This window comes from Sorex fumeus, unplaced genomic scaffold (genome assembly GCF_029834395.1).
Source record: "Sorex fumeus unplaced genomic scaffold, SorFum_2.1 ptg000035l, whole genome shotgun sequence".
Classification (NCBI taxonomy): Eukaryota; Metazoa; Chordata; class Mammalia; order Eulipotyphla; family Soricidae; genus Sorex; species Sorex fumeus.
This window is the reverse complement of record NW_026606092.1, coordinates 31344455-31369920: the sequence shown is the minus strand read 5'-3', so window position 1 is coordinate 31369920 and position 25466 is coordinate 31344455. Positions and strand designations below refer to the sequence as shown.

At 42.4% G+C, this 25466-nt stretch overlaps 1 protein-coding gene across 1 annotated transcript in view; it reads right to left on the bottom strand.

Moving 5' to 3' along the window:
* Positions 1 to 25466, bottom strand: part of MAP3K19 (mitogen-activated protein kinase kinase kinase 19) — a 57510-nt gene that overhangs the window by 5668 nt on the left and 26376 nt on the right. The window contains exons 6-9 of the mRNA XM_056117557.1: positions 21762 to 21805; positions 16759 to 19200; positions 13699 to 13848; positions 2875 to 3572 (exon numbers count right to left, since the gene is read on the bottom strand). Coding sequence (XP_055973532.1) covers positions 2875 to 3572; positions 13699 to 13848; positions 16759 to 19200; positions 21762 to 21805 — 3334 coding nt within the window. The remainder of the gene's footprint in view (positions 1 to 2874; positions 3573 to 13698; positions 13849 to 16758; positions 19201 to 21761; positions 21806 to 25466) is intronic.

Genomic DNA, 25466 nt, shown 5'->3' with positions numbered 1-25466 from the left:
ACTTCCTTCTGAGGAATCTTTGATCATTCTTTTAGCAAATTATAACAATCAATATAAAATAAATTACTGAGGACGTGCTATGGGGATAGGCTTAGGGGGTGGTTGGGAAAACTGGAAATAATGGTGGTGAGTAGGTGCAGTGGTGGTGGAATTGGTGTTGATGTATTGAATGTAACAAATCATGAATAAGTTTGTAAACCACAGTGTTCATATAAGATGTAAGGGGAAAGTAAAGTTTTAAAAAATACAGTTATAAACAATAATTACAAAATCCTAATTATATTCCTCATTCTCTGCTAAACAATTTTCATATGCTATTTCACTTGACCTTTAGACTAGCCCTACTAATCAATCACTGGAGGTATGAATTGTATCCTGCCTAACTTATAAAGCAAAGTATGTTTCAGGGAGCCATAAAAAAGATCCAGCACTTTCTATTTAAAATTCTTCACGAAAGAAAATGGGATCACAATTTCAATGAATCAACAGATTAAGAACAAGCAACTAGAGTAGCTATGAAAAGCTATGAACAAATCCCAAAGCTAACACTGCTCCATTGAATTTTTTTTCTATATATTTTGTTTTGGGGTCACACCTTGGGGTGCTCAAGGATTACTCTTGGCTCTGCTCTCAGGAATCACTCCTGGCGGGGCTTGGGGCACTATAGAGCATGGCGGGGATTGAACCTGGGATAGCTATGTGCAGGGCAAGTGCCCTACCCACGGTACTATTGCTCCGACCCAAAGGGGATATTCTTTATTTATTAGTTTTGTGGTCACACACGAAGTGCTAAGGGTATGTTCTCAAGGATCATTCCTGGAGAGCCTGGGAGACCAAATGGAGTGCCAGAAATCAAACTCAGGTCTGCCACGTGCAAGGCGAACATTGTACCTGCTGTGCACTGGCTCATCTGTGGAATATTCTTAACACATTTATGTTCCTTTTTTGAGGTTTTGGTTTTGGTTTGTTTTTTCAAGGGGAGGTAGGGACAGCTCTGTGCCTCTGCTTTGTCCACAAATTTCCTGCTCAAACACCTATCTAGAACTTTACCTTAGAGTACACATTCTTGTACCGGCCTACATGATCCCAGAAATCCACCAGAAAAGTCTTCTACACATAGGCTAAAGAGACTGAATTGGGAAATCTGAAAGAGGCACATTCACTGGGAGACTGGGAGACACATGGACACCAAGATGCAAGAATACAAACAAGGGGCCAGAGCAATAGTACAGCAGGTAGAGCATTTGCCTTGCACACAGCGGATCCCGTATCTCATATGGCCCACTAAGCACCACCAGGAGTGACTCCTGAGTGCAGAGCCAGGAGTAAGCCATGAACATTGTGTGGCCCCCAAATCAAAACAAAGACAAAATCAGAATTGGAGGCTGCCTTATATTAGCTAGCTGAAAGATGAGAAACTTGAATGTTTCCTCTAGGAAGGATAAAGTGCACTTTCTTGAGAGGCAAGACACTGTGTTTGGGTCTTAGGCTTTCATCCTCCTCCACATGCAGTTAAATTTGAGTCTCTTTAAGTGGGAAGACATTGGACTCTGTGTACACTAGAGGTATGGTGGGTGGCAGGCTCTAGCATACCACTCATCAGCTCTCCCTCACCACGTAAACTAGCTTTAGTCAGAGTCACCTCACTCTTATCTAATTTTCTTGAAATAAGAATGTGCTTATATAAGAATAAGCAGAAAGTGCTTGGCTAAAAAAGCTTGAAGCCATGCCAGTGGGTGACCTAATGGCCCTTACAGTAACATTTTGCCCACAATTTTGTTGCATTGATACAAGGAGATGCCAAGAAAAGTAAAAAGAACCAATTCTCTGGGGACTTTTTATTCTGCTTCTCTAAATATTCCTCCTACCAGATGCTTGATATCCCCAACTACATATTTATCATCACTTTATAAGCAGGCATTTCTGAGGAACCAGTATGTTAAATTTGTTGCTCATTAGTTTCCTCACTAAAAGTACTCAAGTACTTTCCTGAGAGTTGGTTGTAGGAAGGGAAGGAGAACACTAGGGTGCTGGAGAGACAATAGATAGAACAGTGAGCAGGGCACATGCCTTGTATACAGCTGACCTCCATCCCTGATCCTCCCCCTCCCCCCCATGTGGTCCCTCAAGCCCACCAGGCTGAGTGGCTCCCCTGAGCGTACAGCCAGGAGTAAGTACTGAGCACCACTGACTATGACCCCAACACAAACAACAAAAACCCCAGGAGGGTTTCATAGGAAATGGGTGATGTTATTCCGGCGTGGTCCATGGGAAGATGTTCCATTAGTGTATAAGTAGATTTCAAACAATTTTTGTACACCCATTGATTTAGGGAAGTATTGTTTTTTTTCTTTTTGGGTTACACCCGGAAATGCTCAGGGGTTACTCCTGGCTTTGCACTCAGGAATCACTCTTGGCGGTGCTCAGACCATATGGGATGCTGGGAATCGAACCCGGGTCGGCCGCATGCAAGGCAAATGCCCTACCTGCTGTGCTATTGCTCCAGCCCAGGAAATATTATTTGAACCTTATAAAACATTTAGTTGTAGGGGTCACCCTCCAGCAATGCTTGGGCCATGCTTATGTGTTCACACTTATAGGCACATTCAGGCATGTGTTCTGCCTCTTGGGCTATCTGCCCAGCCTCTGATTAACTGAGGCATTTTCTCCTTGAAGTATTACCCTATTCCATGATACAAGAAGGAACAAAATCACCCAGTGATTAGTCGTGATGCTGCAAAAAAATTACTCCCACTGATTTCATAGGTCCAGCATGGCTTCTCTCATTACCCAGAATGCATGGGAAAAGCCAGCAGCTTGAATTCTCTTCATGATTTATTACTCCTTAGTCTCCTCCAGTTTTCCATTTCTTACCTGGTCAGGCACACACGCACAAAGTCTGCGGCATCTTCTGAGAAGTGTTCTGGTAAAGGCGGCATCAGTCCTCGGTGTGCTCCAATATAAAACATGGCAGCCATCCTGTCCATAGAAGCTAGCGGAGGCTTCCCTGTGGCCATCTCAAACACAGTACAGCCAATACTCCAGATATCCGACTTCCTTCCATAGCCAGATTCGTTAATGACCTCTGGTGCCATCCAATATGGCGTCCCATGCATGGACTTCAGCATGTCACTGTGTGTGCCATTTAAGCCAGCCCAGGCCAGACGCTTGGCACAGCCAAAATCAATCAGCTTTATTATTCCCGTAGGCATGAGCATAACATTATTCCCTTTGATGTCTCGGTGCACCACACAGTTCTCATGGAGATAAGCAACACCTTGCAGAATTTGTTTTGTATATTTACAGAACACCATTTCAGGCAGTGGCCCAAAGCGGTTTATAATACTAGAGATGGAGCCACCAGGAACAAACTCCATGAAAATGCTCACAATGTTTTCTTCCAAGCATGTCCCCAAATAGGCCACGATATTGACATGTTTCAGTGCTTTGAGCAAATCTACTTCTTCTTGCAGTTTCCGGTATTCCTTTTCAGTAGCCAGTTTATCAGAGGTGTCCAGAGCCACTTGCTTCACAGCGATTAGCTGTCCTTGGCTAGTAAGACCACAATATACCTAAAATGAAAACCAATACCTCATTATTAGGTATCTAAAATCTAATTTGTACATAAAATGCCACATGTAACACCTTCTCTTCCCCCCTCAAACACCTATCTTTTTTACAAATTTTATTTTATTTTTTAATGAATCACTGTCAGGCTGGAGCTATAGCACAGCAGGTAGGGCATTTGCCTTGCATACAGCCGACCTACGTTTGATGCCTCCACTCCTTAGGAAAGCCCAGCAAGCTACCAAAAGTATCTCGCCCCCACGGCAAAGCCTGGCAAGCTCCCTGTGATGTATTCAATATGCTAAAAACAGTAACAACGGGGGGGATACCCCATCACCTCATTGGCCCCTCTCTTCCAGGTGGGTAGGGGGAGCCGGAGCCGGGACTGCTGCTCCTCCCCCCCAGCCCCGGGCCTTTTCCTGTCGAACTGGACACCCTCCAGCTGGGGACACCAGCTGCAGCTCTGCTGGACTCCCCATCGCTCCTCCTCCATTCCAGGATCCTGGGTGGGAGTGACCCTGGGACGGGACGGGGCGTGGCCACTACGTAGGGGGCATGACCTCCCAGAAGTGGGCGTGGCCTTCTCCAGGGTGGGCGGCAGCTCAGGCAGCAGCAGTGATATTTCCCAGTCCGAGCACTGAGGACTTTCATCCCACACTTTGTCACCTAATACCGACCAAAGATTTCTGACCACCTCTACTATAATACAACACATTCCAATCACCTACTCCATTTCTAATAAAAGTCCAGTATGAAATAAGCTGTACAAGTTCAATATTAAAGAGCACCTCCTCCAAAGCTTCACTCAATGTCCGTTATAAAACAAAGAATCATGCCTGACTGAGAAGAAGGTCGGACTCTAGAAAGGGAGAAGGGTGTCTACCATTGACCAACCTTATCCAAAATCCTTTCCCATGATAAGAGGGAACAGTACCTGTGATTTTAGGGTTCTACCTCTAGACAACCAAAACAACATGAAGAAACAGTGCAAATCTCCACTACAAGGAGAATACGAAGAAAAGAATCTCAAATCCTCAATCAAGGTTGTTCACAATTTTGCTCTCTTCGATAAAGAATTCCGGGACAAAATGCAGAGGGTGTTCAAGGATCTACTCATAGAATCAATGGAAGAGATGTCCAGAAAACCAAAAGAAGAAATGAAAGAAACAATAGAACAGATAGTTGAGAAAATACAGGAAGAAATGAGAGCAGAAATAAAAAAAGCTACAAAAAGAAGTGTCACAAATAAAGGATTCAGTAGGTGAAATTAAAAACTCAATAAGTGCCCTTAGCAATAGGATAAGTGCAACTGAAGAGAGGATCAGTGAGCTTGAAGATGAGCAACAGAAATTCCATAGGGAACAACAAGCAATAGGAAAAGACCTCAAAATGGCTCTAAGAAAAATCAGAGACCTAGGAGATGACGCCAAGAGGTACAACATTAGAATCATTGGAGTACCAGAAGGACAGGGAGACAACACCAACGAAAAAGCCACAGTCAAAGAAATCATTGCTGAAAAGTTCCCAGAGTTAAGGAATGCAGACATCCAGATCCAAGGAGCCAGAAAGGTACCAGCTAAAAGAGATCCCAGAAAAAACACTCCAAGGCATATCATAGACAGAACTATGGATGCTGCGGACAGAGACACAATATTACAAGCAGCAAGGTCAAAGAAGGAAATTACATACAAAGGAGCACCCCTTAGATTCACAGCAGACCTATTAGAGTAAACCCTCCAAGCCCGAAGGCAATGGTGGGATATAGTGAAAAAACTCAATGAAATGAACGCTTCACCAAGAATACTCTATCCAGCTAAACTCTCACTCAAATTTGTTGGAAAGATACACCAGTTTGTAGATAAACAACAGCTCAGGAACTTCATAGACTCAAAACCAAATCTAAAAGAAGGACTAAAGGGACTCCTGTAAGATAAGAAGGAAAACACTTATAAACACAACCAACTCCTACAGAAAGATGGCACAATACCCCATGACAACAATATCTCTTAATGTCAATGGTCTAAATGCACTTACCAAGAGACACAGAGTGGCAAAATGGATCCAGAAACTGAAACCAACATTCTGCTGTCTACAAGAAACTCATCTGAACAATCAGAGCAAACACAGACTCAAAGTTAAAGGATGGAAAACAATCCTGAAAGCAAAAAGCTCCCTCAAAAAATCTGAGGTGGCCATACTAGTATCTGACAACATTAATTTCAGGCTGAAAAAGGTTAGAAGGGACAGCGAAGGTCATTTTCTCTTCATCAAGGGATACGTACAACAGGAAGGAATCACACTCTTAAGTGTATACGCACCTAATGAGGGAGCAGCTAAATATTTAAAACAACTGCTAACAGATTTTAAGGAGGACATTGCTAGCAACACAATAGTACTTGGAGACTTCAACATCACCTTACCACCTCTGGATAGATCAACAAGAACAAAACTCAGCAAGGAAACATTGTCTTTGAATGAAGAAAGAGAAGAAAAAGAACTTATAGACCTATACAGGGCTTTACAACCCAAAAAGAAAGAATACACATTCTTCTCCAGTGCACACGGAACATTTTCCAAAATAGACCATGTGCTAGGCTACAAAACATACCTCAATAGAATCAGGAAGATAGAAATAGTATCAACAATCTTTTCAGACCACGATGCACTGAGGATAGAAGTGAATCACACACAGACATGGAGAATCAAATCAAACACCTGGAAACTAAACAACTCACTGCTGAACAACGAGTGGGTCAGGAAGGAAGTCAAGGACGAAATCAAAAGGTACCTGAAACAAATGAGAATGAAGACACGAGCTACCAGAATTTATGGGATGCAGCTAAAGCCATATTAAGGGGAAAATTTATAGCCCTGCAAGCATATCTCAGGACAGAAGAAAGGATGCACATAAACAACTTGACTTCACAGCTAAAGAGCTTAGAAAAGAATCAACAGAAGGAGCCCAAATCGGGCAGAAGGAAAGAGATCATAAAACTTAGAGCAGAAATCAATGACATGGAAACCAAAGAAACAATCCGAAAGATCAATGAAACCAAGAGCTGGTTCTTCGAGAAAATAAACAAGATAGATAAACCACTAGCAAGACTCACAAAGAAACAGAGAGGAAGAGAACCCTAATAAACCGAATCAGAAATGAGAATGGAGATATCACAACGGAAACCAAAGAAATTCAAAAGATCATCAGAGACTACTTTGAAAGTCTGTATGCCACGAAACAAGAGAACCTAGAAGAAATGGATAAATTCCTGGATTCCTATAATCTCCCAAAGCTGAGTCAAGAAGATATAGAATACCTGAATAGACCTATTCACATCAAGGAAATTGAAACTGTAAGCAAAAGTCTTCCCAAAAACAAAAGCCCAGGTCCAGATGGATTCACTAGCAAATTTTTCCAAACATTTAAAGAGGACCTACTGCCAGTCCTTCTCAAGCTTTTCCAGGAACTTGGAAAAACAGAAACTCTCCCAAAGAGTTTCTGTGAAGCCCATATCTCTCTAATACCAAAAGGAAACAAAGACACCACAAAAAAAAATAAATAAAACTACAGGCCGATATCCCTGATGAACACGGATGTGAAGATTCTGAACAAAATACTAGCAAATAGAATTCAACAACTCATCAAAAATATCATAGACCATGACCAAGTGGGATTCATCCCGGGGATGCAAGGATGGTTTAACATTCGGAAATCAATCAACATAATCCATCATATCAACAAAGGAAAAGATAAAAATCATATGATGATATCAATAGATGCAGAGAAAGCATTTGACAAGATCCAGTACCAGTTTATGATGAAAACCCTCGCCAAATTGGGGATAGAGGGGACTTTCTCAATATAGTTAAAGCCATCTACCACAAGCCTACAGCAAGTATCATCCTCAATGGGGAAAAACTGAGAGCCTTTCCCCTAAGATCAGGGATGAGATAAGGATGCCCACTGTCTCCACTACTGTTCAATATAGTACTGGAAGCACTTGCAGTAGCGATTAGGCAAGAAAAAGATATTAAGGGCATCCAAATAGGAAAGGAAGAAATCAAAAGCTCTCACTATTCGCAGATGATATGATACTATACTTAGAGAACCCTATAACCTCTACCAAGAAACTCCTAGAAACGATAGGCTTGTATAGTAAAGTTGCAGGCTATAAAATCAATACCCAAAAGTCCATGGCTTTCCTATACACAAATAGTGAGAGAGAAGAAAATGACATGAAGAAAACAATACTGTTCACAATTGTACGCCAGAAAATCAAGTACCTAGGAATTAGCTTAACTAAGGAAGTAAAGGACCTGTACAAAGAAAACTACAAAACACTGCTTCTGGAAATAAAAGAGGACGCAAGGAAATGGAAAAATATCCCCTGTTCATAAATAGGGAGAATTAATATTGTCAAAGAAGGCCTTTGATTCTGTTGAGACGGAAGCGGTCATTGAAGCCCTAGCCAATCAGGGCATTCAAGCCCAATACATCAAGATCCTCTGTGAGCTGTATTTCGGATTCACTACCAGGATCTCACCATTCTACAAAGAACTAATCATTGATGTCAAGAGAGGGGTTCGGCAGGGTGATACCATTTCACCGAAACTCTTCAGTGCCACCCTCGAGAACATCATGTGACGACTGGAATGGGAAGGAATGGGAGTAAAGATAGATGGTCGGCAACTACACCACCTCCGATTTGCTGATGACATTGTTTTAATAACATCAAACATCAGCCAAGCGGCATAAATGTTGGCCAACTTTGACCGTGAGTGTGGAAAGGTAGGACTACAGCTGAATCTTACGAAGACAATGTTTATGAGAAACAGCCTTGTTCCTGATGCCCCCTTCGCTCTCAATGGAATGACCATCTCCGAATGCAACAGCTATGTGTACCTAGGTCGAGAAGTCAACATGACAAATGACCTGGCACCCGAGCTGTGCAGGAGGAAGAGAGCGGCTTGGAACGCCTTCAAGAACGTTGAAGAAATAGCTAAGAGGACGAAGAACCTCCGGCTCTGGGCACATCTCTTTGATTCCACTGTTCTTCCTGCATTAACATATGCCTCAGAGACCTGGGCCCTACACAAACAGGATGAGAACGCTATTCAGGTCTCCCAAAGAAGAACTGAAAGAGCTATGCTTGGAATATCACGTTTCACTCAAATGAGAGAAAGAATCCTGAGTTCTGACATCCATCAATGATCAAGAATCAGGGATGCTGTCTCATTTGCCAAGGTGTCAAAAATCAGATGGGCTGGTTACGTAATGAGATTAAAGACGACCGCTGGACTAGAGCTGTTACTAACTGGATTCCACGGGATGTCAAAAGACTGCGTGGCCGCCCACCTACCAGATGGTCAGACTTCTTCATCAAAATCATGAATGATTGGTTTGAGGCTATTCATGTTCCCAGAGCAAACAGATGCTATTGGGCTACACTAGCACCCAACAGGGACAAATGGAGATGTTACTGGCGCCCGCTTGAGCAAATCGACGACTAATGGGAAGTTTAGTGATTAAGTGATTAATATTGTCAAAATGGCAATACTTTCAAAAGCACTGTACAAATTCAATGTGATCCCTACTAGGATACCCATGACATTCTTCAAAGAAATGGAGCAAACACTCCTGAAATTTATATGGAACAATAAGCTCCCATGAATAGCTAAAGCAATTCTTGGGAAAAAGAAAATGGGAGGAATTAACCTCCCGAACCTCAAACTCTACTACAAAGCAGTAATAATTAAAACAGCATGGTACTTGAACAAAGGCAGAGCTGCAGACCTATGGAAGAGGGTTGAATATACTGACATCTCCCCTCAAACAGATGATCATCTAATCTTTGATAAAGGAGCAAGAAATGCGAAGTGGAGTAAGGAAAGCCTTTTTAACAAATGGTGCTAGCAAAACTGGATGGCTACAAGCAAAAAACTGGGCTCAGATCTCTGCCTAGCACCATGTACAAAAGTAAGATCAAAATGGATCAAAGACCTCAACATCAGACAGGAATCCATAAGGTACATTGAAGACAAAGTTGGGTTGGCAAAACCCTCCATGACATTGAAGCTAATGGTATCTTCAAAGATGTCACACCACTGGCCAAGCAAGTGAAAACAGAGTTAGACAAATGGGACTATCTTAAACTAAGAAGCTTCTGCACTTAGAAACAGTGATCAAAGTGTCCAAAGAAACAGTGACCAAAATACAAAGACAGTCTACAGAATGGGAAAGGATATTCGCTGAATACACATCTGACAAGGGGTTGATATCCAGGATATACAAAATACTGGTTAAACTCCACAAGAAGAAAACATCCAATCCCATCAAAAAGTGGGGCGACGAAATGAACAGAAACTTTCACAAAGAAGAAATCCGAATGGCTAAAAGGCACATGAGTAAATGCTCTACATCATTAATCATCAGGGAGATGCAGATCAAAACAACAATGGGATATCATTTCACACCACAGAGACTGGCCCACATTCAAAAGAACAAAAGCAACCGGTGTTGGCGCGGATGTGGCGAGAAAGGGACCCTCCTTCACTGCTGGTGGGAATGACGACTGGTTCAACCCTTTTGGAAAACAGTATGGACGATTCTCAAAAAATTAGAAATTGAGCTCCCATATGACACAGCAATACCACTCCTGGGAATATACCTCGGAGAGGCAAAAAAGTATAGTTGAAGTGACATCTGCACTTGTTTGTTCATTGCAGCACTGTTTATAATAGCTAGAATATGGAAAAAACCTGAGTGCCCGAGAAAAGATGACTGGTTAAAGAAACTTTGGTACATCTACACAATGGAGTACTATGTAGCTGTTAGAAAAAAAATGAAGTCATGAAATTTATATACAAGTGTTACTACATGGAAAATATCTTGCTAAGCAAAATGAGTCAGAAAGAGAGGGACAGACATAGACAGATTGCATTCATCTGGGTAACATTGTCACTGTCACTGTCCTCCTGTTGTTCATCGATTTGCTCGAGCGGGCCCAGTAACATCTCCATTGGAGACCTTGTTGTTACTGTGTCTTGCATATCGAATACATCACGGATAGCTTGACAGTCTCTGCTGTGCGGGTGAGATACTCTCGGCAGCTTGCCGGGCTCTCCGAGGGGGGCGGAGGAATCGAACTCGGGTCAGTCATGTTTGCTGCGTGCAAGGCAAAGGCCCTACCGCTGTGCTATCGTTCCAGCTCCTGGGTAACATAAAGTAACAAAATAAGAGACTAACACCCAAGAACAGCTGTGATAAATACCAGGTTGTTCATTCCATGGCTTCGAGACCACCACACACTCTAGGGGTAAAGGCAGCTCAGATAGAGAAGGGGGCACCAAATAAAGGTTGCTGGGAAGATCCGCCCAGGATGGGAGATGCATGCTGAAAGTAGACTATAGACCAAATATGATTGCCACCCAATGCCTCTTCTGCAAACCACAGCACCCCAAAAAGAGAGAGCAAAAGGGAGTGCCCTGCCACAGAGGCAGGGTGGGATAGGGGATGGGGGGGTGGGAGGGATACTGGAATTGGTTGAGGTGGAGAATAGGCACTGGTGGTGGAATGGATACTCGATCATTGTATAACTGAAACCCAAGCACAACAACTTGTAAGTCTACAACTGTACCTCATGGTGTTTTACTAATAAAACAAAAAATAAATAAAAAAAATAAAAACAGTAACAACAAGCACTGGTGATAATAAATAATAAATCACAACAGTGCTACGTTTCTGGTGCCTGCTCAAACAAATCGATGAACAGGAGAGTGCTACAGTGGACAGTGTAATGAATCACCGTGAGGTACAGTTACAGATTTGCAAACTTTCCTGCTTCCGTCAAACACCTGTCTTTAATCCCTACCTAAATGCAAAGTATTTAAGCAAATTCAGTGTTTCAATGAAGTACACAAGGTCCCTGAAAATGAATGTCCCAGTGGTTAAGTCAAGCGGTCTGTACTAATTAGAGCTTAGAACCCTGACTTCACCATTCCTGTCTTTGTAATGCTGGGGAACTTACATAACCTTTTTACTTCAGTATTTCAGTTGTGGTGCCAAGACTTTCCTCAGAGCTACTGATGCCAACTAGATGATTTTGTGGTTTATTTGGCAAAGTTGTTCACCAAAATACGTGCAATCAAGACTATGAGGAGAGAGCAGGTCGAGGGGCAATGCAGCCTCCATCTTCATCATGTGAGCTCAGTGGTTCATTCTTTCCACCTTCTTACTGATTTCTAAAATGTACCCAATAAGAGGGCTGGAGCAATAGCACAGCAGGTAGGGCATTTGCCTTGCACTTGACTGACCTGGGTTCGATTTCTCCTTTCCTCTCGGAGAGCTCAGCAAACTACCAAGAGTATCCTGTCCGCATGGCAGAGACTGGCAAGCTCCCCGTGGCTTATTTGATATGCCAGAAACAGTAACAAGTCTCACAATGGAGACATTACTGGTGCCCGCTCGAGCAAATTGATGAACAACAGGACAACAGCGCTACAGTGCTACACAATAAAGGTCATAACAGATCTTACTGGGGATCAGTTTTTTTCTTGACTAATCTGTAAATACCATTTAAAGTACAAGGAATTTAGCTCTCTGGAAAGAAAGATGGCGGCCGCACGGGAGCCTTGTGAACAGCAGGTTTGAGTTGGGGGGGGCGGCAGGGACCTCATGGGAAGGGCGCGTTCTGGGCCGTCCTTCACGCCCGACCGAGGTCGCCAGCTGCCCCCCACGAGCGTCTCTCTGGCACGGCCATGACTCCAGGGCACAGAAACCAATCTCTTAACTATCTAACTTTTAATAGAAATTCTTCCAGGGTCAATAAGTAAAATAGCAGAAATCCAAAACCGCGCGGCCGCTATTGCGGCCGCACGACATCATTTTATTCTTAAACCAAGTTATAGAAAGCAAATCATTTCACAACGCTGTTTCAGCATGTCTGATTGGGCGGGGGGTCGTAAACTCTAAACAATAATTGTGCATCTTCTATCTAAACGATGTATCTAGTCAAAGTAGATAGAGTATTAACTAGAACTCATCTGCCTCACAGGAATTGGGAGGGGTGGGAGGTGGGGTTCTATTGGGGTTCGTGGTTAAAAATAAGTATTGGTAAAGGGAAATGTGTTTGATATTTACATGACTGAGACCTAAACCCGAAAGCTCTGTAACTTTTCCCACAGTGATTCAATAAAGAAATAAATTATAAAAAATAAATAAAGTACAAGGAATTTAGATGGGTCTTTTTTCTTTTTTCAAGTTGGCCACAGCTGGCAGTAATTAGGGGCTAGTCCTGGCTAGGGTTATTCTCAGCAGTGTTTAGAGACTGATGGTACTAGGGATCATACTGATGGCTTCTGTTACAAAGCATGTGCTTCATTCAGTTCTTGAAGCCCTCAGCCCAGCTTTTTTTAGATGGCCTCTTATACAGTTCAGAGCATCTTCTCTTTTTTCCCTTCTTTATTTTGACATTTAGCTTCTGGTAATGTATTGTGAGCTGTTGAATAAAGAGAATGCCAGCAGTGCTCAGAAGCTAATCCCATTTCTGTGCTCAGGGGTCACTTTTTGGTAGTGTTTGGGGAACCATATGGTGCTGGGGATCAGATCCAGGCTTCCTACATGCAATCAACACAATCAATCCATTGAGCCATCTCTCCAGCTCCAATATAAAGAAACTTTGCCTCTGAATTTAACCTAAGAGAAGAGAGGCTGGAAATCCAGTGGGAATTGTATCACCATACAGAGTCTGGCTCTGTGTTCAGGAATCACTCCTGTCCATGTTCAAGAAACCGTATGCGGTGCCGAGGATCAAACCTAGGTTAGCTACATGCAAGGCAAACACCCTGCACGTACTATCGCCCCAGTCTTGAGAATGAGAGATTAAAAGAGGACCTTAAAGCCATGTTTGATCCCTGAAACCACCAGCGCCAGACTGACTTGGGACCTTTCCATTACCTAAAGCAGTGAATATCTTATTCCAGTTCCTTTTGGTTGGGCTTTCTGTTCCAATAGAAGTGGTTCTAGTTTAAAGAATTGGGGTGGGGGAAATAATGCAGGGATTATCAGGGAATCGGGAAATCTCAGGGGAAGGGAGAAGGGATTCTTGGTTTCATAATGTTTCCAAGTACACTTACTGTGCCGTAGGCTCCCTTCCCAAGGATCTCACCCTTGGTCCAGAGGGTAGGTTCTTCACACTTTAAATTATTTTCAGAAAATGTCTTATTTCCATTTGATTTGAGATATTTCTCCTCCTTATTATATATTCTGAACCCATTATTATATCCCTGGAAGAATGAGACAAAAAGAGAAGTCACTATTCAATACTGGGGTCCTTTCACATTTTCATCTTATTTTAATCTTGTTTATGTCTCATGAATGAAAGATACGAGCTTTACTTTTAGGCCAAATCACCAAGCCTTCCTTTAAAATGTACCAATCTTCCCCATTCTTATTGTTTGCGGTCAATATTGAGATATACAGATCCCCCAAACCCCCAAATGGCCAGGCAGTTGTATACCTTAGCCATGTTCATTGAGGCAGAATGGGTGAGTGGGGAAGACCCTGAGACGATGCAGAGAAACCGGCACTATGGTAGGGGATATAGTGTTGAAATGTCACATTCATGAAACCCAATCACTGGCAGTATTATAAAATTGTAAATTACAGTGATTGAAATAAAAATTTTCTTAAATGCAGTCGCACAAATGTATGCATGAAAAAATTATATGTAGACTATAAATCTAATTGGACTTATTTGCAGGCAGACAGATAGAGGACTCCTGGTAATGAGCTGTGGGGAAATAATAAATCTTAAGAAATTTCCCACTCTGAAGTAGCCCAAACTTATGAGGAACACAATCCTTTGAGATGGACAGTCTTGTGCTCTTTGGAGACGAAAAAGCTGAGGCACCACCCAGATGCTCCCACTCAGAGATGGGTGGACCCTTTGGAAATGGGGAAGTTACAGGAGAATCTAAAGGGCATCATAAGAATATGGAAGGAAGGCTAGAGGGATAGTACAGCAGGTAGGGCACTTCAGGTGCATGAGGTGAGGCGACCCAGGTTCAATTCCTGGCACCACATATGGTACCAAAGCCCACCAGGACTGAGCTTAGAGCCAGGCATAAGCTCTGAGCACTGCCAGGTGTGACTCCGAAACAAAACCAAAAAACATAAAGAATATGAAAGGACTGGAGCTGGGGTGATATTACAGCGGGTAGGGTTCTGGTCCTTTGAGCCCTGAGCACAGAGCCAGGAGTAACCCCTCAGCATCACCTAGTGTGACTCAAACTGCCCCCTCCTCACTCCACCACATACACAGAAAAAAAAGACCATCAAAAGTGCAAGTCTTTGTGGCCAGAGTGATAGTATCACAGGTAGCCAACCGAGATTTAAGTCTCAGACCCCATATGGTCTCCTGAGCCCACCAGGAGCGATTCCTGAGCTCAGAGGCAGGAGTAATCCTTGAGCACCATCAGGTGTTCCCCCCATCCCACAAAAAAAAAGGAGTGTAAAGCCATAACAATTTGGAGAAATTATATATAATTTTTCCCTAAGTGCCATTCTCTGCCTTTTCCACTCTGGAAAAGCCCGTGTTTGTTCTTTACGTATCTCTCCTTGTCGCCCCTCCCATTTCTCTAAATTTCTTCAATAAAAACTGTTTAGCTTTACAATTTCGCCTCCTTCTAAAATTTTCTGCTAGGGAAGGTGACCAACCTGGAATGCTTAGAGGTTGGAGGTTAGACCTGATTTTCCCTTTCCTTCACAGAGGAATTCCTCACCCAACCTCAGCCCACCAGCTCCTGCACCACATAGACCAACTGAACTTTAGGAGTAGTAAATTTGGGGGGGGGGGGGAGGGGCAAAGGGTGGTGGAAGCTTCCCAAGTAGTGCTCAGGGAGTCTGAAGGCCAGTTCCAGCAACTATTGGCCAACTGAGTGGTATGGTTGAATGCTTGAACCTGGGACACAGAGTTGCCTGTGGCACCAGGACCACCAAGATCACTGCAACAGTGTTTATGTACCATCAGGGTTACAGCTGGAGGTACTTGGGGACTTCCAAGGCTATATTCAGTGATGCTCAGAGATCATATGGTGTACAGGATCAAACTATGTCCAAATTCATGCCTTGCCCTAACCCCTATCTCCCCTGCTCCATTAGCAGAAGACTTTATTTATTTATTTATTTTAGCAGAAGACTTTAACACTCTATGTTCACCATTCTATCTGTGAAATGCAAATCAAAATGGCAATGAGATAACACTTCATACCAGCAAGAATAGCCTATTATCAATAAACCAGAAAAACAAATGCTGGTGGGAATTGTGGAGAAAAAAGGATCTTCACTCACTACTGATGAGAATAGAAATTGGTTCTGCCTCTTTGGAAAAGAGTATGAAGACTTAGAAAAAAATTAAACATTATCCAGCAATTCCACTCCTAGGTATTTATCCAAAGATCACACACAAAATGGCCAGAGTGATTGCTCAGCAGACTACTGTGCATGTTTTGAGCACTGGAGGTGACAGTTAAAATCCCAGTACCCAAATGTCCTGTCACTTCCACTGCAATGACCTGAAAGCAGAGAGCCAGAAGCATACCCCTAGCACCACCAGGTGTGGCCCTCCAAGCACAAAAGCAACAACGGTAAGAATACACAACCCTGACTCACAAAGATATGCTTCCCTATGTTCATCTTAGCACCACTTATGGTAGTCAAGAACTGGGAAGAAGCCAAGTGTCCAACAGATGAGGGAGTTAAGAAGAGAAGCTATGAGCAACAGTGGAATATATTATTTACTCTTAGAAAACATGACATCTCATGCAACCTTTAACAATGATTTACCCATAATGATCTCTCTGATATTTGTTGATTAAAATCATCACTGAATAGAATGTTGACCTGCTTTGCCATATTACTATTTGCTGTATAGTTTTGTTACATTACTGTACTCCAAAAGTATTCTATTGCAGTGCCAGGCTAGTTAAATGAGATGGCATAACCAGAGTATATTATTTACTTGAAGAATCAGGGGATCTAGATCCCAACCTTGAAATCAAACAGTGGGCCCCTGAGGAAGGTATTTAATTATTTAAGGTTTCTTATACCTCTTTGGAAAATAAGGTATTTGAACCAGATGGTTTTTGATGATTCCTTCCAACCCCAAATTAGTCTCCAATTCTAATGACACCAACCTGTATCTCAACATCTGTTGTCTCCCTGACCAATTCTTCTCTTGTATTTTCACTCCCACCAAAGAGAAGGTTTATGTTTTCAGGATCTGTTTCATTTGCCATTATTTGGAAAGTCTCATTATCTTTCTCATCAAGAGCGAGCAGTTCTGCAGCAAGACAACCTAAGAGTTCATCTGTCAATTCTTCATTCTCTAGAGAGTCTACAATAGCTTGGGAAGTTGGGTTTGCATCACTTAATGTTTGTCCAAAGCTTTGATATATAACTGACTTATCAACTAAACTATCCTCATCCCAGGAATGTGCCCAGTGTTGATATATCTGGGGAGATGCATTTTCTTGTTTCTCTTGGAAAGAGAAACTTATGAGGGTTTTAGGTTTATTAGGGACACAATCAAATTCTAGATCATTAGGTAAAATTTGGTTGGCACTTATTTTACCAAGAGATGCTGTATCCTCCTCCTTCTGTAGTATCTGCTTGTTGGAATTCTTCTCACTGGGCAATACCCAGCTGTTTTCTGAGAGGAAAAATGGGGCCTGGTGATGTAGCTGTTCAAGTTCATGCAGATCCCTGAGGCTTGCAGCAAGTATTTGATTGTTAGAAATGTCTCCTTCATCAAGAGACTCTTCCATAGAGATTTCTTCAATAATAGACAAATTTGAGACAGGAAGGAATTCATTCTGTTTGATGGGCCGTTCATGAGTCTGAGTCAAGTTTGTGAGCCTAACCTCATCTCTGGGGGGAAGAAAGTCTGTTTCCGAAGATGTTCCCTGCCACTCTTGCTCTGAAATACCATTATCGTTTTCAGCGTCTGGTATGCTACTGCCTATAGCCTTGCATCCTTTTTCTTCAGAAGTTAAACTTTTGTGCTTTTTTTTGATGCCAAGGGAGGGCTTTGTGGGCTTAATATGTGGCCTTTTCTGAGGTAGTCTTGCTCTGCTATTGCTATTCCTTTCACTGTGTGAAGTCCGGCATTTATTGGTGATGCTTCTGCCAAGTGGGGCTGAGCCTATGTCTCGGTAATACCTGTTTTCGTGCCGTTCAGCCTCTCGCATGTGGCAGTAGACAGGAGTCCCAAACATCTCATAGATTCCGGGTCCATTAGCAGTTGAGTTGATTTCTTTGAACATATCACTATACTTGAGATCTAAGTGAGTAGGTCGCGGTTCTGTTGGCTGAACAGAGGATTTTTTTGTTCCTAAATTTTTATTAATGCAAGGAAATGATGGCTTTTTAGGTTTCAGAGCCCGGTACGGTGATGGCTTCTTTTCTATCTGTGGCATCCTCCTTTGAAACTTGGATGTTTGTCGAGACCTAGGGTCAAGCCCCAAAGCTGGGAAGACTTGTGTTTTTATGCTAGTTTTATGCATGCTGGGCTTGGTGGAACCTTCTGTACTGGTAACCATGAAATTCTGAGGTGTTTTATTGCTACCATTGGTTTTGGAGTCCATCTTATTTCTATGGGTTTTCAGCTTAGGCCTGTCACTTTCTTGGCGTGCTAACATGTTGAAGCTGTTGTTAGGAAGAGCACTCTTTCTTTTTTGGAGGCTTGGTTTGGTTATTGCTGGCTCCTTAGGAGTTCTTTCTCCCGGGAAAGTGATGTGGATAAGTGGCACCAGCCCACTCATTTCCGGTTTGGTTGTCTCTGCTATTGATATTTTTGTGTTTGTCTCTATGTCTCTCTGACTGCTTGGGAGCTTATTATCAATGGGGTCATCAGGAACTGCACTCAACAAAGCTTTAGGTTCAGAAAACTCTTCTAAAATATGATTCAAGGCCACTGCCTCATCATCAGGTACTACAGTGCTTTTTGAATCAGGTTTATTATTTCTAGTCTCTTCAGTCTGTCTTTGAGCTCTTTCTAAATGCTGGATTTCCTGGAACTGGATTGGCATGACATGTAACACTTCTGAATCTTGCTCATGGTTTCTGGCTTCTGGATCTCCTCTCATTTGGGGTGCTAGACATTGAGAATTTTCCTCTTCTGTTTTGCTAATTTCACTACGAAGAGAATCAAGATCCTCTTTCTGGTCCATAGGAAAATCACATTCCTTAAAAGATTCAAAGGATACCAAAGACTGCCTTTTTGCAAAGTGAGATGTTTCAGTTTTGTCATACTCATCTGTTTCCTTGGATTTCAGATCCCCCTTTATCCCCAGGTGTTGTCTGTGATGGTTAGCCTTCCAAAAAGAGCACAGGTTTCTGGACCAAATGGAGCCATCAGAAGACCTGAGAGTCTGTTCCACAAACACTTTAAATGGAACCTCCTGCTGCTTGCTTGATGCTTGAAACTCATCAGACCGACTCACAGCCTCAGAGAACTTAGGAGCAAAGGATATGAGGCTTGAACTATCTCTTTCTCTCTCCTTTTGATCCTTGCGACTTGGGGGAATAGTAAAGAGACCAGGTCGCATAGACAAGAGTGACAATGGTGGCAGAGGTTGCTAAAAGAGAAAGAGAAGTCAGTCAGTGTAGAAGTTTGTATACAGTATGTTACCTGACTTAAAGTAATCTGGAGAGATTCTAAGAATTTCTGTAAGGAAACCCTTAAAAAGTACAAAGCTGGCAATCACAGTTTTTGAAACTAAAATGTCTTTACTGGGATTCTGTTAGAACAAAGCTAAAATAATACTTAATTTTATAAATAAAAACTAAAATTATTAAGACACTCAAATTACAAATTCTTTGAAAATTTTAGACAAAATTAGTTTGTAAACCACAATTATCATAGACATAAAGATTCACGGTTAATACTGAAAACTACATGTAATAAACATTAAAGTTGTTTCTTTTTTTTTTTTTTTTTGCTTTTTGGGTCGCACCCGGCGATGCACAGGGGCTACTCCTGGCTCTGAGCTCAGGAATTACCCCTGGTGGTGCTCAGGGGACCATATGGGATGCCGGGAATTGAACCTGGGTCGGCAGCGTGCAAGGCAAACACCCTACCCGCTGTGCTATTGCTCCAGCCCCAACATTAAAGCATTAAAGTTTAAGATGAAACTCTTTCCCTTTAAAGACATTATTTTGGGGTGTGTGTGTGTGTGTGTGTGTGTGTGTGTGTGTGTGTGTGTGTGTTTGTGTCTGTCTGTGTTTGTGTGTGTTGGGGGGGTGCATGCAATGGTGCTTAGGGCTTACTCCTGGCTCTGTGCTCAGGGTTCACTCCTAATGCTCCTCAGGGGACCATATGAGGTTCCAAGGATCAAACCAGAATTGGCTGCATGCAAGGCAAGCACCCTACCCACTGTACATCTCTCCGACCTCTCTTTTTTTTTCCATAGGATTGAGTTTATGCTTTGGAAGTTATGATTCAGACCAGCGTAAATTGATGCTCATTTTCACTTTAACAATAATCTTCGGGCTGTGTGTGACTAGCTCAGAATTTGTATTTAGAATATAATCACAGCTCATTGTTTCCTTGAGGGTGACTGCACTCCATTTCCAAACTAAGCTCGTCTTTACTATGTTCAGCCTCTAGAGGGCAGTATAGCCTAATATATATTAAAGAACCTTCTGCTCTTTAAATCAACATTGTGATCTGTTCCATGTATTTGATAATTATATCAGAATATTTATAGGTATGGATAATGGGTGTTCATTGAGAGCTATATGTTGAATTTTTATCCCCGACCTGTGTGTAAGGAGGGAGAGGGAGAGGAGCCTGCTGTAAGAAACAGAATTTTCATAGGTGAGAGGCAGTATATTCTCCATATTCTCCGAATAATTTTTCCAGTCTCTAAAAAGTAACTTCAGAAATAAGTAGTGTCTCCAAGTACTTAAACTTCTTTCTAGTAACAGCCATTACTTTTTTTAGGCTAATAAACTAAAAAAAAAAAAAAAACCCCAATTAGTATGGGTTTGTAAACTGCGGGGGGCGGGGCGGAGAGGAGAGCTTGCCTTGCACGTGGTCAACCCGGGCTTGATCCTAGCATCCCATATGGTGACCTGAACACCACCAGGTTTGATTTCTGAGAGCAGATACAGGAGTAACCCCTGGGTATGGGGTACCGGGTTTTAGTAACTGGGTCCTGGGTGTGGCCCCTCTCCAGAGAAAAACAAACCCACAAAACAATTAGCAATACCTATGCATCTTCTCAATGGTGCACAGAAGAAAGGAAGTCTGATAGTTGAGAAATTCGAGTTGCAAAGTTATTCCCAAATGTTTCACCTCTAAATTAGACAACTAGGAAAATATTTACCATTGTAGAACAAAAATGACTTAAGTTCCAGACATGTTACAAGAGGACAAATTAAAAATGCCTAAGAGGGGGCTGGAGTGACACAACAGTGGGTAGGGCATTTGCGTCGCATTCGGTCGACCCGGGTTCGATTCCCAGAATCCCATATGGTCCCCAGAGCACCGCCAGGAGTAATTCCTGAGTGCATGAGCCAGGACTAACCTCTCTGCATTGCCGAGTATGACCCAAAAAGAAAACAAAAATGCCTAAGAGAGCAACATAGCTCATAATATCATAATACAGAGAACAGGAAACACTCAGAAATAAAATACATAGACAAGTATGATTTTCCAGATATCCTTGCTAGTATGTAAACTCTGTGTAAGCTATATGTAAGATAGAATTGTGAACCATGAAAGGTCTTGATTCTGAGCTCTTTGTGTCTAACAAGAATTCTTTCGTATTAATTTTTGTTGGTTTGGTTTGGTTGTTTTGGCCCATACCCAGCAGTGCTCATGGGTAATTTCTGGCTCTGTGCTCAGGGATCATACCTGGTGGGCTCTGGGGACCATATAGGGTCTGGTGATCAAACTGTGTTGGCTGCATGCATAGCACATGCCCCACTCTCTGTACTATCAGGCTTAACCCTTGTATTTATTTTTTAAAATCATTTTTGGGCTTAAGTTGGTGGTGCTCAGGGGACCAGATAGTGATGGTTTCAAATCTGGACCCCCTGCATGAGAAGCACAAAGTCCAACCCTTTAAGCCATATCCTGGGCCCTTTGGTTTAATTTTTAAGTCAAAATGCTCAAACAAATGTCAGTTCTTACCTCAACTCCTCGTCTACTGTGCTTCATATCAGAGGAAGAAAAATCTGTAATAAAAAATAAAAATATTTTTGTATTTTTCTTTTAAATATTCTTAGAAGTATACTGAATCTAGTCAATCTTAAGTCAGTCTGCGATCATAGCACAAAAATTTGAAGAAAAGTGTGAAATGAAGAGTATTTCCAGGTGTGATCCACACAGAGGTAGGCAAGGAATTATTACAGAAAACTTCGGATAATTGATGCTATAGAGGATGGTGTATATTTCATATATACTATATTCCATATATAGTATTATTCATATATAGATGTTCATATATAGATATAATAACCACAAATATACTTGAACACCTATGTATTAATATCACATTTCTATCATTAATAAGTATATATGTTAACCACCACATATATGACGGTGGTCCCTATAAATAGCTGAGGTGCACATTAGGCTGTACAGTCAAGATATAAGTACATCCTAAAGAATATCACACACAATGAAATCATCTAATGATGAATTTCTCAGGCTAGATCCCCATCATGAAGCAGCATGTCACTATAATATTTCTTCTTTTTATAATGTTATTTTAGTCCCCGTGCTTTACAATTTTTCAATACTGTCAATGAGAGAATTTCATGCATACAACATTACAATCCGCACCCCCTCCACCTCGAGTGCCTAGTTCCCTCCACTGTAGGGTTGTCCCCCAAGATTCACATCTCAAAAGCCTCCCACATCTCCCCACCATAGCAAGTTTTGTTCTGTAGACTAATTCTTAGGTTTGTTGCTTTTGGCCAGTTGTTGTATGTCATATGTCAACGCTTGTATATGTATCATCATTATATATGTGTAATGTTTATATGCATGATATTTTTAGAGAATGAGACTCTGGATTAGAAAACACAGCATTTATTACTCACTGGTCACTACAGAGCCAGTTCCCTGCACTCCAGGCCCCACAAGGCACGGTAGTGAAAAGCATGGGTTTACCAGAGCATGTGGTGGGGCTACAGCAGGGGAGGGAAGCCCGACATTATGAGTCTTGGAGCTTATAGAGTGAATGATTCACACTTTAATCCATCTTTTCCTCCTGAGTAAGAGAGACCTTTATTATAAAAAGTAGGCAAATACCACCAAGAGAAAGGGGGTGTGATTCTGGGTTTTATTGCCTTTATTATTAGCAAACAAAAGCTGGAGTGAATGTTAGTACAGCAGATAAGCATGCAGTGGACCATGATTTAAATCCCCAGAAGAGCATGTGGTCCCCTCAAAGCTGCCAGGAGAGACCTCTATGCCCAGAGCTAGGAGTAAGTGGGCTAGAGTGATAGTACAGTGGGTAAGGCGCTTGCCTAGCACATGGCCAACTGGGTTTAATCCCTGGCATCCCATATGGTCCCCTGAGCTCACCAGGAGTGATTCCTAAGCACAGAGACAGGAACAGGCTCTGAGCAGGGTCAAGTGTAGCCCTCACAAATTAGAAGTAATTCCTGAGCACAGGTATGGCCCCCAAACAAACAAATTTTTAGGAAGTAAGCAAAAACTCTTACTGGGGAAATAAGATTTTGAATCTCTCTGGAGTAAAACATGAATTTCCTAACACACACTGGCCATTCAGTCATCTCTTAATCTAAGGGTTTTGTTCAGAAATTGTGGCTTGTGCAGGATTGTGAAAATATTGTTTAATGGATCATGAATTCCGAAGGAAGGGTGAGGAGAAAGGGAAGATGGAATTAGCTAGGTTAAAACCTAGAAGTTAGTCTCTTCTTACAGAAAGGTCAAATGATTCCTAAAACACAGCTTTAAAGCTTCAGTCCCAAGCATCACTGTGGCCAGGATGGAAAGCAGTCACATGACCAAAGTGGGAGCAGCAGGAGCAGTAGTGGTGGTCATAGGTCACTGCCCAGGTGAAGAGCCAACCATCGAGCAGTCCAATGGATGCTGTCCACTCCGCACAGACATTCAGTGCTGCATGATCTTCCAAGGGTAGCCAGAACCAGAGACTTCCTATACCACGTTCCTCCCCCCCACCCCCTTGCTCCTCTGATGCTTTGAAGGTGGAACAAGATATGTCTGTGGTAGAAGATGAGACCCAGGACTCCATTTCAACTTTTCACTTAGAAACAATCCCTTCGAAAATATAACACAGCGAGCAAAGCCATGCTCAGGTTGTTCAACGGGGCCAAGATTTCCCCAGAGGAATCACATGAAGACAGGTTGTGATGCAATAAGCAAAAGGTCTTTATTGGCTAGCTTGACTAGCTCACTCTAGGGCCCTGATCCGGCTCACTGACACAGTGGCAGTCTTCTTGGAATGAGCTGTCTCGAATCTCAAAAGTGAGAGGTTTTTATACCGTAACATTATATAACAAAGACTTTCCGCAGACCACCCTTTTGGCCGAAGTCTGGGGGGCTTTCCACTACTTATACTTAGCTGATTGGTTGTAAGTTGGAATTACATACGGGTTGCATAAGAGTTACATAAGGGTTACATAGGGGGGGGCTTCTCTACCTGCATCTGATTGGTAATCCTTAGTTGACCTCACCATGGCTATGTGAGGTTTCACCTTCAGGGAAACCATGGCTCAATTCCAAGCATCTGTGCTCAATTCCAGGAATTCTGGAACCAAAACCTAGACCTAGCTTCTTCTGGCTTCTTTATGAACAGCTTCTCTGTCTCTCAAGGTCAAGCATGGTAACCTCAGAAGAAGCTTCTAGTGCAAGGGGGTGTGGGCATTCTCCTTTGCCACAGCTCGCTAACATACCTCCTCCTACTCTTTTGTTTGTTGGTTTGTTTTTTCTTGGGTTATAGGGCCAGACCTGGCAAAGCTTAGGGGTTACTCCTGACTCTACACTCATAAACCATACTCACGTATGGTTCCTGACAGGTTTCAGGAACCATACGTGGTGATAGTGATCTAACACATGTCAGTCACATGCAAGGCAAGTGCCCTACCCACTGTACTATCTCTCTGGCCCTACTACTTTCAATTCTTTATGTATTTATTCAACAAATATTTGAGTTCCTACCAAGTGGTGAGCACTGACGCAGAAGATAGCATTATAGTTGGAAACAACAAAGACAAAATTCTTGTCCACACAATTTGTATTCTAAAGCTTGAGCTTTTCTCTTGAAAAGCTATTTCATGGGTTTACAGAGGTAGTATGGTGTGTAGGGCATCTGCCTTGCGTGTAGTTTAGCTGGGCTTGATTCCTGGCATTACATAGGGTTCTCTGAGACCCCCAGGGTGATCCCTGAGCACAGAGCCTGGGGTAAGTCCTCAGCACAGCCAGGTGTGGCTAAACAAACAAACAAAGAAAAGTCATTTCAGGGCTGGAGTGATAGCACAACAGTCAGGAGGGCGCTTGCCTTGCATGTGGCCAACCTGGGTTCGATTCCCAGCATCCCATATGTTCCCCTGAGCACTGCCAGGAGGAATTCCTGAGTGCAGAGCCAGGAGTAACCCCTAAGCTTTGCATTGCTGGGTGTGACCCCAAAAGCAAGCAAGCAAGCAAGCAAGCAAGACAGAAGGAAAGAAAGAAAGAAAGAAAGAAAGAAAGAAAGAAAGAAAGAAAGAAAGAAAGAAAGAACGAAAGAAAGAAAAGACATTTCTTGGGGCCAGAGTGATAGTAAAACAGGTAGGGTGTTTGTCCTGTAGACAGCTGATCTGGGTTCTATCTCTGGCATCCCATATGACCTCCCGAGCACCATCA